Source organism: Lipophrys pholis (genome assembly GCF_963383615.2).
Source record: "Lipophrys pholis genome assembly, chromosome: 1".
In the NCBI taxonomy this organism is placed as follows: domain Eukaryota; kingdom Metazoa; phylum Chordata; class Actinopteri; order Blenniiformes; family Blenniidae; genus Lipophrys; species Lipophrys pholis.
In genome coordinates, this window is record NC_137635.1 from 18,767,471 (window position 1) to 18,782,800 (window position 15,330).

The window sequence follows — 15,330 nt, forward strand, 5'->3', positions numbered from 1 at the left end:
GTAAGATATTTTACACTGAGGGAAAAAATGGCTTTGAAAAGGACTATTCAAACTATTTTTTTTTTTGCCGTTTCATGCCCACCATAGTTTCTCTGGCACACAGTGTTTGAATCGCAGTTTTCGCCTATATGTATTCTACAGTTTCACCACTAGATGTCCCTGAATCCTGAACTGTGGTCCTATCTATTCATCAGGGATATTTTTACTGTGAGGCCCAAATAATGAATGAATTCAGGGTCAGATTTTTACTTCATTTTACCGTTTAATCCATTAAATTAACATTAACCTTCAACAATGACGCTTTGATGTGTTTTATAAGCCTTTTTTTTTGTTATTTGTGAACGGGAAAATCCCTTCAGTAGGCCTATTTCAAAGCTATCAATCCTAATACACAGTCATGATGAAATGAAAGAAGATTAATGTGAAGATTGTGACTCAAACCATTGAAAACATTTCCGTAAGTGATACTCTATTATAATAGTTATTTGTCAGGGTTAAGAATTTGCAATGAACTTCAGATTGATTTGATCAGGTTATCAGAAGTTTGCTGAAGTCAATTAGTTTGCAGACAGTTGAGCTTCCATCCGAGGGATTGTTGACAAAGCGGCTGTGGGAAATGTGTTATCTGAAGCGAGATGGTCTAAACACAGACTAGAGGAAGCCGTGCATGGTGCTGAAGGTCAGCACAGCAAGTTCTGCTTTGTCAGCATTTCTTGACTCTGTGCAGCTACCAAAGCAAAAGAGAGCAGACAAAATATAAACATCCACCAACATTTCTGCACAATTTTGTGCGATTCAGGTGAATTAAAAACTAATGTACTGACATCGTCACAATTTTAAACTGTGTTGTTTATCGTGAAAAAGTAACATGTTTGTCTGCAACAACAAAGCAGTCTTGTTTTTTAATAGGTAAATTATATTGTGTACTTTCTAATCCACTGTACCACTAGACCACATGTGTCAAACTCAAGGCCTGTGTACCGAATCCGCCCCCCATGCCATTTTATGTGGCCTCCGAGAACTTGAAAAATCACATGATAGTCCTTTCAAAGTCCAGAAGTAACAATAAACTGCATTTATTGAAATACATGTTGACTTTGTACCCATCAAAACGACACTATCCTGCCTTAAGATGTTTCCATCGTCATGTTTAACTTAAGTTGTAATAGACAAAAAAACAACAAAAAAGCAACAACATGCATTTCTCAGAAGGAAAGTTAAGTAGATGATTATCAACAGCATGTTGGTGCACAAATTTCATCTGAAAACACATCTGGTGTGCTAAAGTAAGCCTCTGAGAAAAACAATAAATTCTTTAATTTATAAGGGAGACTGAAGTCGCTGTAGAATATGTAAATTATTTCTTTTTTCTAATCTTTAATAGTCTTAGATTTATTCAAGTTTTTCACATTTTAGTAACAGAGAACATATTTTACTCAAGTGATTAACAAGGTTTATTGCAGAGAAACTTATTTACCACTGTGTTGCTCCATGTTGTTTAACCATAAAGTTAAAAAGTGGCCCTTGATGAAAAATCGTTTGTCACCCTTGGGTTACACAGTTAATATCAACAATGATAATTATAGAAACTGGTCTACAAAGTGACCATGAAAGTCCTTAGGAAATATGAAAAAAAGAGTTGTGTTGTCCATAAAGTGACTACGTAGTTATGACGGTTAATTGTAATCTAATCATTTGATGAAATCATTATGTGGAAGCAGCGTTCACTTGTTTTGGGCATCATCCTCTGCATTATTACACTGATGGACCAGGAATAGACTCACTCATGCGCAGTTCGCAGGATGTACGCCACGCCCTCTTTTGGGTTAATAGAAGTACTCGGCCTGTGATTGGCTGAGCGTGCTCGTCCTCCTAGAGTGGGCCCTGGTATCAATGCAGCCCCCTACTTCAGAAAACTCAAGTCAAGTCAGCCGCCGCTCTGTTTAGCAGTGCGCCCACACACCATGCATTACCGAACGAGCACGCCGAAACGGATTTCAAAATAAAAGTGACGTTCCAGTGAATGAGCTCTCACCTTCGTGAAGAGATCGGAAGATCACTTTTATTTTGAAATCCGTTTAGTCTGTTGTTACCGCAATGCATAGTGTATGAGCGCACTTCTAAACAGCGTGGCGGCTGGCTCGGGGGCCGGGATGACACCAGTAGTGGGCGGGGCCGTGTGATCTGCCGTTAATCTCACCGAGGGATCGGTGAGAATCTGCGGAGAGTGAGGGAGAGAGTATTAGTACTCCTCCAACAACACAAACAGAGTTTGGACTCCGGGAAGAGCAACAACAGCCCTGAACAGAAGCTTTCTAACACGGAGAGCAAACTTTACCGGCTCTCCGTGGTTGACTGGGGGCGGGGGGGAGACTCCGAGGTGTTGACGGGGCAGAGCAGGGGCTCAACATGGATGTCCGGGGAGAGACGCTGCGGCGGCTTTGAGGAGGAATTAAGGCCGTTTTCTGGGTTATTTCTTGTCGAGCAGCTCGTCTGACGGAGCTCAGGAGGAGTTTAAAACTACAGGCAGTTTATCCAGGTGGGTCTGGTGTCACAAACGGTGGAGGAACACTTTGCTTGGACACTTTGGAGAGTCTTTAACGCCTTTGTTTCTATTACAGCTTTATAATTGGAGGTAATCTGTGAGTTGTTGCAGCTAGCTGTTGGCTGAGGTAAGCCTTTTTCTTTCTTTTCTTTTTATCGTGTCACTCAATCTTGTTCAACACTGCAGTGTGGTCCCATAATGACTTATTTTGAGTAACTTAATTGCAAAATGTTTACCCCCCCAGGCTAATAACTATGTTATTACTAGTATGATAACTCATTGTGACTATCAGACATATTATTACTAATTGTGAATTATAACAACGATCTGTCGGCCCCCAATTCCCCCTTTCCATCTGTTGCTTCATTGGGTGTGTGTGTGTGTGTGTGTGTGTGTGTGTGTGTGTGTGTGTGTGTGTGTGTGTGTGTGTGTGTGTGTGTGTGTGTGTGTGTGTGTGTGTGTGACCTTTTTTTGCCTTTCAAATGAAACACACAGATGTCCCCCTTTGACTTCAGCGCAGCATCCTTTCATTGTGTGTTCACTGCTGATGCCCTCACTTCTTCTCTGACGTGAGGATCTGCTGATCCCTGGCAAACCAATACAAATGACCTGTCACACAGGTTACACGGGCACACAGGAGCCCTCAAGCCTCCCGGTCTTGCAAATATATGTGTGAAAGCACCCCAGCGTGCCATACATTGGGTTTAACATGATTAGTGTCGTAACGGAGCCAAACGGGGTCTCCTGTGCTGTTGCTTGTCACTGTCTGTGTGTCCGCATGACTTCTGGTTCCTGTGTCACTCTGAAGGTCTCTCTGCCCCACACTCTTTCAATCAATGGCAATTCTGAGCATTCACGCCCACTCCTATTGTCTATTATCTCTATTTCTGTCTAAAATCACGTGTGTCTGTGTTAGCCCTCCCACTTCACCTCACCCATAGCGTCAAGGTCTCTGTCTTCCCTGAGCTATGACAGCGGTCCGTCAGTGTGCGAGAACAAACACACCCTGAGAACATGACCTGGAGACGGTGACCAGCTGCGGCTTATGTAATCTATCCTTTGGCCTCTTCAAGAGTCATTTTCAGGAGCTCTGGCTCAACATATATCACATCTTTTATCTGCTGTTGGCTCCTCTTGTTTCTTTCAATCATCCGATATAGAAAGGAAATATCCATATACATCTTTAAACTTTTTATTAAGTTTAGGAATATTTAGTTTTGTGCACAACAATCTAACAATCAGATATGGTGAGCTTTGAATGCCAGGTTTTATTTCTGCCACTCCAGTAGCTTTCTCCTCTAAATATCATATATCCCCTTACAGTGTTCTTATCATGCAAAGAAAGGCCAGTTGAGCCTTAAAGTACCAGAATGCTTTGCGGCTAAATGACACGTTGCTTCGGTACACTTGGAAAAACAGTTTATCAAACTCACGCACTCCACCTAAAACCACAGCTCACTGGTACGTGTCAGAGCTTGTCATCTGGCTGTGGTCATGGAATGGAAATCAGGGAGATGCAAGGAATAAATCTATTCTCTATAAACAGAGTTGAAGCCAGATGTCCTTTGACAAACACATTCTTTACTTGACTTTAACAAAATGTTGACCTGCGGTGTGTTTACTCGCCGTCCTCTCCCAGATTACGCACCACGTTGATAAGCGTTTGTGATCTATACTCCAGCTGATGATTACAGGTGGAGGGGAACGTTAGTGATTCATGGATGGCCTCACACCTACACACATCCCGTACTATAAAATGTGTCTGACAGCCTCTTTGTCTCAGCCAGATGTTAAAGCTGTGGAGGCGAGACGTACCGCTGTCAGAGAGGCTTGGGGAGGACTCCCCTCTTGTGTCGGCTCCCGGCCCCCCGCCCACAGCAGGCTCCATGGGTCCAAACATCTCGTGGCTCCCTGAAGCCCCCCTGCTGGGGCAGGACCAGCCCACCTTCCTGATGACTACTGCCGCGCAGGCCGTGTCTGGCTTCTTCGTGTGGACTGCGCTCATCCTCACCTGTCACCAGGTAACCGCATCCCATCAATACTGAGAGAGGGCGGGGTTCAAACCTTTCACATGGTGATTCGGAATCTATTTCTGCAAATGTGGCTTTTGGGGTTTTTCATTGTCTTTTCTAATGTGGGCGCTCGTGGAGAAGGCAGGCAGGTTTGTGTTGTTTAACAGGTGGTGTGACCCTGTCAACACACTCATCTGCACCTCGGGCCCGGAGAGGGCCAGAGGTTGCTTGGTAACATCCGCAGTTGTTTTTATGTAGAGCATGAAGGCAAATATAGTCAATCTTCAAATAATAGCCTGGGCTTTTTTAATGGACAGATGGCTTGGAAACATTTTGTCTAAAGAGATGGGAGATGGTAAATAATAAAAATGATTGAAACCTGGTAGTTCGAAATGATCTGATAATGAAAATTACTATTTGATTTAAATCAAGTCACAATGGTAGTTCCCTCATATCAAATACATTTAGCCTATCAAGTTATACAGTATAACTTTATTTAGGGTCGGGATTTTCAAAAAGTGGGAATATGGGCCCCTTCCCCGCTTTAAAGAGATCATGCTACTATTCCCCCCCCCCCCCCCATGCTTTTTCTAGCCAAGAACTACGTTTTAGGCGTCTGTTTATCTCCCGAATCATGGAGCCACACCCTGCCAGCAAATGAAACTGGCGTGTAGTTGGTGTAACTTGATGTATATGAGGCCCAATGAGGTCTGACTTTTCTCTTTCTCACACATTCCTGTGAGATGACCTCAGGTAGTGAACGTACTGATGATTAAGTTCCGGGGATATTGACAGACGGCCAAGAGATGTTAATTATTTCTTAAAAAATCCATTAAAGGTTAGGCTCTGCAGGCTTATCTTCCTACACGGTCTTACACTAAAGCAGCTTGTCTTACTTAAAAGTCAAAGCTGGGGAATTTGAATTTGAATCTCACTTTAACAAAACGAAACAGGAAGTCTATTTTTTATTTTTTATTTTTTTTTAAATGTGATGACACAGTTAAGATCTCATCTTGTGCCTGCTCTAGATCTACATGCACCTCCGGTTCTACAGCTCACCCAGGGAGCAGAGACACATCGTGCGGATCCTCTTCATCGTTCCTATCTACGCATTCGACTCCTGGCTCAGCCTCCTCTTCTTCACCAACGACCAGTACTACGTCTACTTTGACACAGTCAGGGACTGCTATGAAGGTGAGCGCGTCATGCGTCTGTTAGTGTCGTCTTTAGGGTTTTAATGCTTAGATTAAGTAGCTTGAGGTAAACATTGATGTGCTGTTGACTTCAAAACAGCCATTATCAAAAGACTTGAGTGTGATCTGTGAGTGAATCATATTCTCTTTGTGCGATCGTGGGCAGGCTAAAAACTGGAGTGGCTCTCTTCGCACTGTTGTGGTGTAAAATTAAAAAAACATAAAGATATAACCCTCAATAGCCAACAAAATAGCGGCAGCAGCAAAACTATACCATGAAGGTGAGTTTAAGAAAACATGTGGAAGGCTTCAGATATCCTGTGTTTTCAGAAGGAACCTACTTTTGACCAGATAAGCGTGACAAGATACACTGTGGTAGGATTTGCGGTAGCATTTTTATTCATTATTTAGTTTGTTGAAAGTGCATTAAATGCAAATTTTATTTTATATTTTTGAAACCGAAGGACGACTTCAGAGTTGTCGGTGTTTTCAGAAGTGTAACATTATCTGTAAGGTCACGGAGACGATGGGGAGTTTTCATCTTCTCCCAGCAGACGTCAGATGATTACACAACAAACGCTTCACTGCAATCTCAGATTGGCAGAAATTGGTGGAAAGAAGTTGACCGCCTCCGCTCATCTTTCTCATCCCGTCTGTTGTAATGTTGAGGACAGAAATAGTCGGCTCACGCGTCACTCGCGTGTTGGCGAACCGATGTCGCGTCATTTCTCCCGCGGGTTTGAGGCGCTCTATGTATGGTGCTGCTCGGAGGAGGAGGAAGTGCTGTCATTACAGTGCTCGTCATGTTGCGTCCTCATACCGACGGCTGGCCTGTTGCTTGTTTTCCTCCTCCGACTGGTGTCGTCTTCCTTCCCAGCAAGTTTTTTTTATTTTTTTTTATTTTTACACTTTCGCCACCGCTTTTGCCCAACAAATTTTCACTTCTCCATTATTCCCTCTTCCTTCTCTGTCCGACACTGCCGAGCCCAGCCCCTATTCTTCCCCCAGCAGGGATGGCTGACCTGTTGCATGGCAACTGCGCTCACAAATCTTCCTCATCAGCCAGACATGCTGAATCAAATAATGTGTCTTTTTTTTTCTCCTCAACTGAACTTGCTGCAAAGGTCCCATTTCCATTGTATTTAGGTCTCCCGTATCACTGTAGCAACCAGCATGGGGGGTGGGGGGCATGAAGAGAGCGTTTCATAGCAGATCCGGTAGAGCTCGTCTCTCAGCTGTGGAAAAACAAATAAAAAGAGATTTGGGTCTGCTCAGACCAGAGCTCGACAAGGAGAAATTAATAAATCTGCTGAGGAGGGCAGACGTAACAAGAATATCTGCCAGCAATACAGCTGAGATCTGCTTCCAGATTGCTGTTGAGACACAACACTGCGACACACACACACACACACACACACACACACACACACACACACACACACACACACACACACACACACACACACACACTGCATGGCCCAGCGCAGTGTACACTGAATGCACACCTGATACAGCGACTTGTATCTCTCATTCACACAAACACATCCCCCCCCTCAGAGAGAGCTCTGTGAGTGTGAGTGTGAGTGTGAGTGTGAGTGTGTGTGTGTGTGTGTGTGTGTGTGTGTGTGTGTGTGTGTGTGTGTGTGTGTGTGTGTGTGTGTGTGTGTGTTTGCACAAACACACGCGCACACGAAGGGTTAGGAAGTTCCTCGGGGGTTAACAGGATTAGCCCGGCTGTGTGTGTTTTCATGAGCTTCTTGGTCGTCATCGGGTTCTCGCTGAAGCAGCACAGAGGAGAGATAATCTGCTGGTTACAGGAGGCGGGTGAATGTCAGTCAGTCGGGGGAAAAGCGGGGTGTGTTTCACCTTTTGTGATGAAGAACGTACAGCCTAATGTTCAGAGGTTACTGATGAATATTCAAAAACAAAACTAAACCTGCAGTTTAAGCAGGTTCATATACTAATATGTGTTTCTTAAATATCTCAGCTCTACACACATTTAACCTTTTATTCTTCTTGTGTTATTTAATTTGTTTATTTGCTGGACCGGTGGACTCCAACTGCAGTGTTGGAGAAATTTACGTCATTCGTGGTGTCATCATGATATTGTGTTTCGCAATACTTCAACAAACCCTGGTCACCCTCTCATGGATGATTTGACAAACATGACCCCCCCCCCCCCCACCATGAGTTGGAGATAAACATGGTAGCGACTGCCAATGATAACAGTCGCTGTTAAATCTGTTTTCAAATAAGCAGCAGAATATAACTGTTTGTAACCATATTTTTCGTTTGAAGTCATTTTGAAGCATCACAGCCATAAATATTCACATCAATGACACATTGTGTTTTAGCAGCCTCAGTGTCAGGCGTCAGGGTAAAGTGTGTGTTGGCTCACTGTCTTGTGAGACTCTTAAAGAGCACGAAGCCATAATTAGCGTTGGGGTTAATATTTTCTCTTTATGACAACTGTCTGCAGGTGGAAGCCTCATAACGACCCGATCGTCTTTTTTTCTCGCTTCTCTACAGCTTTCGTCATCTACAACTTCTTGAGTCTGTGCTACGAGTACTTGGGAGGAGAAAGCGCCATAATGGCTGAAATCCGAGGGAAGCCCATTGAGTAAGTTTCAGTTTTTGGAGCGGCTTAAAACGGTTTATTAGACGGTGTTTGTTCTCTGGGATATTTTATGTAACAGCTTTGAAGCTCTGAACTACACGCTGACTGTTTGTCCCCTACAGGTCCAGCTGCATGTACGGGACCTGCTGTCTGAGAGGAAAGGCCTACTCCATCGGCTTCCTGCGCTTCTGCAAGCAGGCCACTCTGCAGTTCTGTGTGGTCAAACCGCTAATGGCCGCCATCACGGTCATCCTGCAGGCATATGGCAAATACAAGGACGGAGACTTCAAGTAAGTACAGCGAAAGCTCGACCAAATCAGACCCTCCTTATGCATTCACTTTGTTTCTGATTGGAGGTGGTTACCCATTCAGGTGTTTCGCAGCTTTTCCAACATGTGAATTACTCCTTAATCGTTTTAATGTTCCAGACTGATCATCATCTCCTCTCTTCATTGTTTCAGCGCCAGACTTTAATCTCTAATGGGAGAATTTAGTCTTCAGCACTGGCTATAACAATAGACAATCAGAGCACGCCCCAGTGAAAGTCTCTGATGAAAAGCAGCTTTGTTGACATCCGACCTTTCCCTCCACAGCGTGGCCAGCGGTTACCTGTACGTGACCATCATCAATAACATCTCCGTCAGCTTGTCCCTGTACGCCCTCTTCCTCTTCTACTTCGCCTGCAGGGAGCTGCTCAGCCCGTACAGCCCCATGCTCAAGTTCTTCATGGTCAAGTCGGTCATCTTCCTCTCCTTCTGGCAGGGTACGCAGCCTCTGGCGTCTGTTTCACCTCACACCTCTGTATCTATCAGGGTTCGGACCTCCTCACTCTCGATTTAAAGAAACACCGAGTTGAGTAGAGACTAAAAACCTTTGTGCAGCTTTCCAAACAAAGCTCCGCTTTAAACAAACCACTTGAAATGTTTTCAGTCTGACAGAATGAAAAGCCCGACATAAGCTACCTGGATAAGCTAATGCTAACTGTCTGAATCCGCTTGCCTTCACTTAAGACTTCACTTCCAGTTGGACTGAAATGACCTTTTATCATTTGTGTCATGGCACGCGGGGTGTAAATATTAGTGTATTCAGCCCTGAAGTGAACATGCAGGTAAAGACAGAAAACTCACTTTGTCTGAAAATGTAGATTTAAGATTGTTCAAACTATTTTATCAGGCATGTTGCTGGCCATCCTGGAGAAGTGTGGGGCCATCCCTCAGATTAACTCCCTGGAGGTGTCTGTCGGCGAGGGCACGGTCGCCGCCGGTTACCAAAACTTCATCATCTGCATCGAGATGTTCTTCGCCGCGCTGGCCCTGCGGCACGCGTTCACCTTCAGGGTCTACATGGACAAAAGTCTGGACTCCCAAGGTGAGGCAGGATCAGATCACCTCTCTTTGACTTAAGACACACAAATAACGGGAAACTTTTCTTTTTTTTCCATCTGACTCCATGCATATATAGTCTGTCCATTCCCATTGTGTTGTTACTTCTCCTTCATCTCCATCATTATTATCTCCATATTTGCGCTCTTCTTTGTCGTCTTTCCTGTTTTTTCTGTCTTCATATGTCTTGTTTTTATACCTCTGCTGCGCCATAAAGGACCTGTTCCTACATATGGACAGTTTGGTAGGTTGAACTCTGACCTTTGCTCTACATTTCTTTCTTGTGTCTGTGTTCATACTAGTGCTTTTTGTTTTCAGTTCTGAAATGTATTGAGCTTAATAAAACGTGTCTTGTTGATATTAATAGATCGTTTTTTTCCTCGATGAACACTTCCTTATAGGTCATTATATCTTCTTTTCCACCTGTGAGCGTCGCTGTTTTCCTTCTTGCTGACAGCCATGCCCGCCTTCTAAATCATTCCCACTCCTCTACCTCCTTCTTCTTCTCGCTGACTTCCTGTCTCACATACCTTCACATCTCTGCGAGCTATTTGTCCTCCTCCTGTCCTCTCTCTAAACCCTTCTCCTCCTTTTCCTTCCATCCCCTCACCTTTGTCCCGTCGCTCACCGCCCTGTAAATCACGCTGCTCCCTCTCCTCCAGCCCCTCACTCTAAATCACTCCTCTTCCCTCTCTCTTTTATCTCCACATCTTTTCTTCTCCGCTGCCCTCTTCTCCTTTTTGCTCTCACACGTTCCTTTCCTCCCCTTTCTTATAAAGACGCTATAAATCCCCTCTTTTCGTCCTACTTCACTTCCTTCCTTTCTTTTTTTTGTTTTTCTCCACTCTGAAACATTGAAGCCCATTAACATGGTCTCTGCCCCCCACCCCACCCCGCCCCCCCTCCCCCGCAGGCCGCAGTCCCCCCATGAAGAGCATCTCCAGCAGCCTGAAGGAGACCATGAACCCGGGCGACATGGTCCAGGACGCCATCCACAACTTCTCCCCGGCCTACCAGCAGTACACCCAGCAGGCCACGCTGGAGCAGGGGGCGCCGCCACCCGTCTCACGCGCCCACGGCGCCGGCGGCGACACAGAGAAGACCCTCCTGCTCAGCTCGGACGACGAATTCTAAAGAAGACGTCGGGAGCGGAGTTGGTACAAACACAGCCAAGTGGGACTGATCCATTACCGCTCCGTTCTCGTCGGAACTCAGTGCGAGGAAATTCCCCGCGTCTTAACTTTTCCTGTATCCACACTTCCTCCGACTCACAGGCGCCACGCCTGTGAGTCGCTCTCCTGCGTCATGGATCACACTTGACATTTTGATCGAAAGTTTTTTGTGGCTTTTAGTGAAACGGTCACATTGGCTCAGTCCATGTGACTCTCACATCATGCCCGTTTCTGATGTTTTGTTTCCTTTTTGTTTCACTCTGGTTTGGATTTCGAAAGACGTGTTGCTGTCATGTGGCCTCTGGCTGCTTTCGTTTGAACAACGATAATAATAATATGCTAAAATGTGTGTTGGTGAGTTTGTTTCGTGTCCATTTGGATCTCAGTGTGTCACACGATCCATGTTGTTTACTGATATTGACGGCACAGATGAGAGCAGCTGATACATTATCCGGTACATCTGCTCCGGGGGGCTGCGACAGTGAGGGGACAGAGTGTGTGGAGCTGCTCAGGATTAGATAGGCGTTACTTGAATGGCTGAGATTAAAGCAGATCACAGGCCTCTGTCAGCCACAATGTAGGTTAAATGGATTGAGGGGGAAAACGGCAAAGGAATATAGGTTACAGCTAACATCAGAGACCTGGCGTTGTCATGTGAGTCAGAGGTGGAGCTGATATTAAATCTATTATCTAGCTCTGTGTGGTTATTTCTGTCAGCAACGTCTTAAAGAAGATTTTCATCGATTGCAACTCGACTAGAAAATCTTGTGATGATTCCAAGGTTACAAATGTTTGTTGAGGTGCAGCTGCTGGCATGATGTGATCATTGAAGCCAGTTCAGTTGTAACTTTTGAGGAATAACCCGCCTTTTCAACGGAACTGTGTCAGCGTGCAGCATTCGTGGGTGTAATTTGACACCAGTGTCCCCTCAAGTTGTTGCCAACTGGTAGTTTCATCGGGTCCTGGAGATGATCATATAAAGAAATCTGACGAGATGATGTTCCCTTTAGGCTTCCTGGATGAGGTTCAACACCCTGCCAGATTACAGCATTGAATATTTGTCGCTCTGGGAATCACATGACTTGTTTTTGTTTCTGTGACTGTAATAACTGCACTCATCTGAACAGGACGTCAGTGTTGTGAACATTTTTTTTTGCTCATGACACTTCTCATCCTGAGTATCAGTCCTGCGATGTGAGGAAAATATCAGTCAAGAGCAGCACAAACTGGCCCTGGTTTCCTGGACTTGGACTCTCATTTTCTCTTCCAGGCAGGATTTCATGTGTTAGTTGGTTGAATTTCACCACCAGAGCTGGTTACACACTTTTTTTTTTTTTTTTTTTTTTTAACTCCTGGTTGGGAGTTTTTGAGTCATGACAGTGAGTCACGAGCCAATCTGCCAACATGTTTACTCACTGCTTTCACTACTTTGCTGTAGCTCTGTGTGAACACCAGGGGGCCATACGGATGAATATTAATATGGACGCAGCCTCTCTCTCGCTCTCCACTTAGCCGCCTGCTATTCGAAGACATTTTACCAACTAGAAGCTGAACCTGTGACTTTATGTCAGTTTCAGAGCAACACAATCAGTATGAGAGTGTCATTTCACTTTGATTGCCAGTAGGAACTCCTGGTGTCCTGTGATGAGTTTTTGCATGCGAGTATTCTCGAGTCTGATGTTGTACAGTTTTTAAGTGCTCTCTGCAGGAGGTGTGTTGAAATAATCCTTCATGATATACAGATTAAGCACAGGAGAGAAAGAGATCTAATTTTTTTTTTTTATTACAATATTTTTAGTTCTTTGTATGTTGTAAAGTTACTCACGCTGCTACTCTGTCAAATTCACGATGCATCTGAAAATAAAAATAGTCTGTATTTAAGTGAATCCAATGTGTAGTTCAGCTCATTTATGAACATAAAGCCTCATGGGAAACCAAGTTCAACCCTATTCTTTGAAGGTTTAAAAGTCAGTTTATATGTTTGTGTGCTAAGAAGTGGTTGTGTTTCTTCATAAACACATAGCAGGTGGGTTTGTGTATTCTGAACAGTTTTTATAATGGCCTGAAGATGACAGGGCGCAGGAGTTTGATTTACTCCCAGGAGCCGAGAGGAGCTGCTGCAAACCTGCTGAGTCAGCACGTTGTGTCGCAACGTTTGGCAGGTGCAATCACACGGTGACTCAGCCCACATGCAGCCCAGAAAAAAATAGAACTCTTTTCACCTCCCGGGTTCCGTTGCAACACTGACCCCTCCTTGCCGCACACATTCAATATCCAGTCCAACACCAGCTTATGTACAATATGTACAACATTTATTATAATTAATATATAAAATAGACAATGTACTTAAATTTTCACAATAGAAAAAATACAGGTAATAAATACAAAGACCATTTTTTGTTTTGCAGGTAGTACAAAACATCCAGCACAATTCTTGACAAGATGTGAGACGTTAAAATATTGAGAATAAATGCTTCTTCTTTTTTTTTTTTGCCACACAGATATTCATATATAGCTAAATATATGCCTCATATCTTTAGGAGTTATTTGTCAACACACTTTAATGTGTTACAATGCCTACTTATATTTATTTATATATATATATATATGATATTGCTAGAACTATTCAGTGGCCTAAACTCCATATAGCCTGGTGGACACATCTAGAGCAGGCCGAAGTCTGACGGAGCTTTTCAAGTGAGTGAAGCGCCACCGCTGCACCTTCTTTTCCCGCCCCCTACTTTCTTTCTCCATCCACAACCACTAGCCGGACCTTCGTCTCTCCTTCTTCTCCCCCACTCCTTCAACATCTTAAGAGTGCTGCAGGAACGAGTTGTCACAGAAATCTATTTATTCACCCGAAATCAGGGAGCCAGTTTAGAATTCCTACGATGGCAACACCGTGTCCTGCCCTGCTCGCCCTCTCACTCGCTTAGCATTATAATAATGAGTTACTATGGTAGTTACTCATTGTAACTCCAGGAAATAAACAGACTTTACCAACATTAAGACAACCGAAGCTATTGATCTCATCGAGTGACGGTGAATACGGCGTTGAAATAAACTTTTGACGTGTCTGTTCTTATCAGTCATTAATGGGTAACGCGACAGAGGACAGAGACCCATAAACACTCATTAGCTGCCAGGGTTTTTGTTTTAACCACATTTTATAACAAACTGAAAATCATTTGACTAAAAGCTACAAAGTAGCTGCACATTTTAGTCAATCAGAAGCAGAAAAGGGACCGAGAATCATGTTGCCTTAGTGTGAATTCATATTAGCGGATACATCTTTTTTACTTTTTCAGAAGATATATACCCAATTTAGCTTTTTTTTTTTTTTTTTTTTAAGCTGTCAGGAAAGTTCTAATAACATAATGACTAAATTACAAAATCCATCCCCAATGAGATTGCTGTGAATTCCGTTTGAGGTCACAGCGAAATGAAAGACATATGAAGAAGTGGCTCCGCTAAGTGAAATCACAAGTGAGCGACGGGGAATTTCCCAATTCTTTTTTTATACAATTAGTGTCTAACTGAGGATTACCGTCACATCCTCAAATCGAACTTTTGAATAAAAAACTAAATAAAAATACCTAGACTGACTCAGACTCCTTCGTCATCCCTGCAGCACTCTATTCAGAAATTCGTTTCCTCTCAAAAGCAACGTACAAATCATCATATAAAGATCACATCCCATTCCACAAATCCACTAGAACAAGCAGGTACAAACGTGGCAAAAAAATGAACATAAACCCAACAAATCAAACAAACAAAAATACTCTCTCTCTCTCTCTCTCTCTCTCACACACACACACACACACACACAGACACACAAATGAAAAAAAAAATCATCATACAGCAATATGGCCATTGGCTTTGAGCGTATTTCTACACAGCTAATAATTAACATTTTTTTTAAAAAAGTAATCGTCGTCGTAGCCACACAAACACAATAATTAGACGTGAGGGTATCCTCAGACTAAGTCATAAGTACTTCTGGAAACATAGAACATCACAGCACTCGTTAGCTTGTCTTCTCATAATATCTACTTTTTTTTTTTTTAAATACAAATAAAATATAGAATATATCTCTGATAAATGTCACTCAACATTTTCGTCTCTTATCGGCACATACAAACAAAAACACAAAAAAAAAAAAAAAAAAAAAAAAAACGAAACGGGAATGTATGCAGACGGTTTTCGAGCCCAAATAAATCCTACCAGATGCTGCTTTGACGTGTCCTTTCTTCTTGTCTTTGTTTAAAAAAAATGACCACGAAGTGTCGCTGGGGCCTCAGACTGACCGACGGCTCTGTGAGACGTGAAGTTGCAAGTCAGAACATTAGACTGGAATCACTTTCCTCCCACAATATGATTTCTGTTTCTCTCTGAGGTTTGGATTCTCA

At 43.4% G+C, this 15,330-nt stretch overlaps 1 protein-coding gene across 2 annotated transcripts; it reads left to right on the forward strand.

Annotated features, from left to right (window-relative positions):
• Window positions 1–2,205: 2,205 nt before the first annotated feature.
• On the forward strand, window positions 2,206–12,805 carry tmem184ba (transmembrane protein 184ba). Of its 2 annotated transcripts, XM_080465062.1 has the most exons (10): window positions 2,206–2,539; window positions 2,622–2,672; window positions 4,333–4,566; window positions 5,586–5,751; window positions 8,280–8,370; window positions 8,490–8,657; window positions 8,961–9,130; window positions 9,541–9,735; window positions 9,967–9,993; window positions 10,663–12,805. In XM_080465062.1, exons 3-10 carry the CDS (start codon window positions 4,333–4,335, stop codon window positions 10,881–10,883), a joined length of 1,272 nt encoding a protein of 423 aa, XP_080321188.1. In that variant the 5' UTR covers window positions 2,206–2,539; window positions 2,622–2,672; the 3' UTR covers window positions 10,884–12,805. The 2 variants fall into 2 exon arrangements, with proteins under 2 accessions (XP_080321188.1, XP_080321189.1); XM_080465063.1 differs by lacking the exon at window positions 9,967–9,993 and having other exon boundaries at window positions 2,213–2,539.
• Window positions 12,806–15,330: the final 2,525 nt, after the last annotated feature.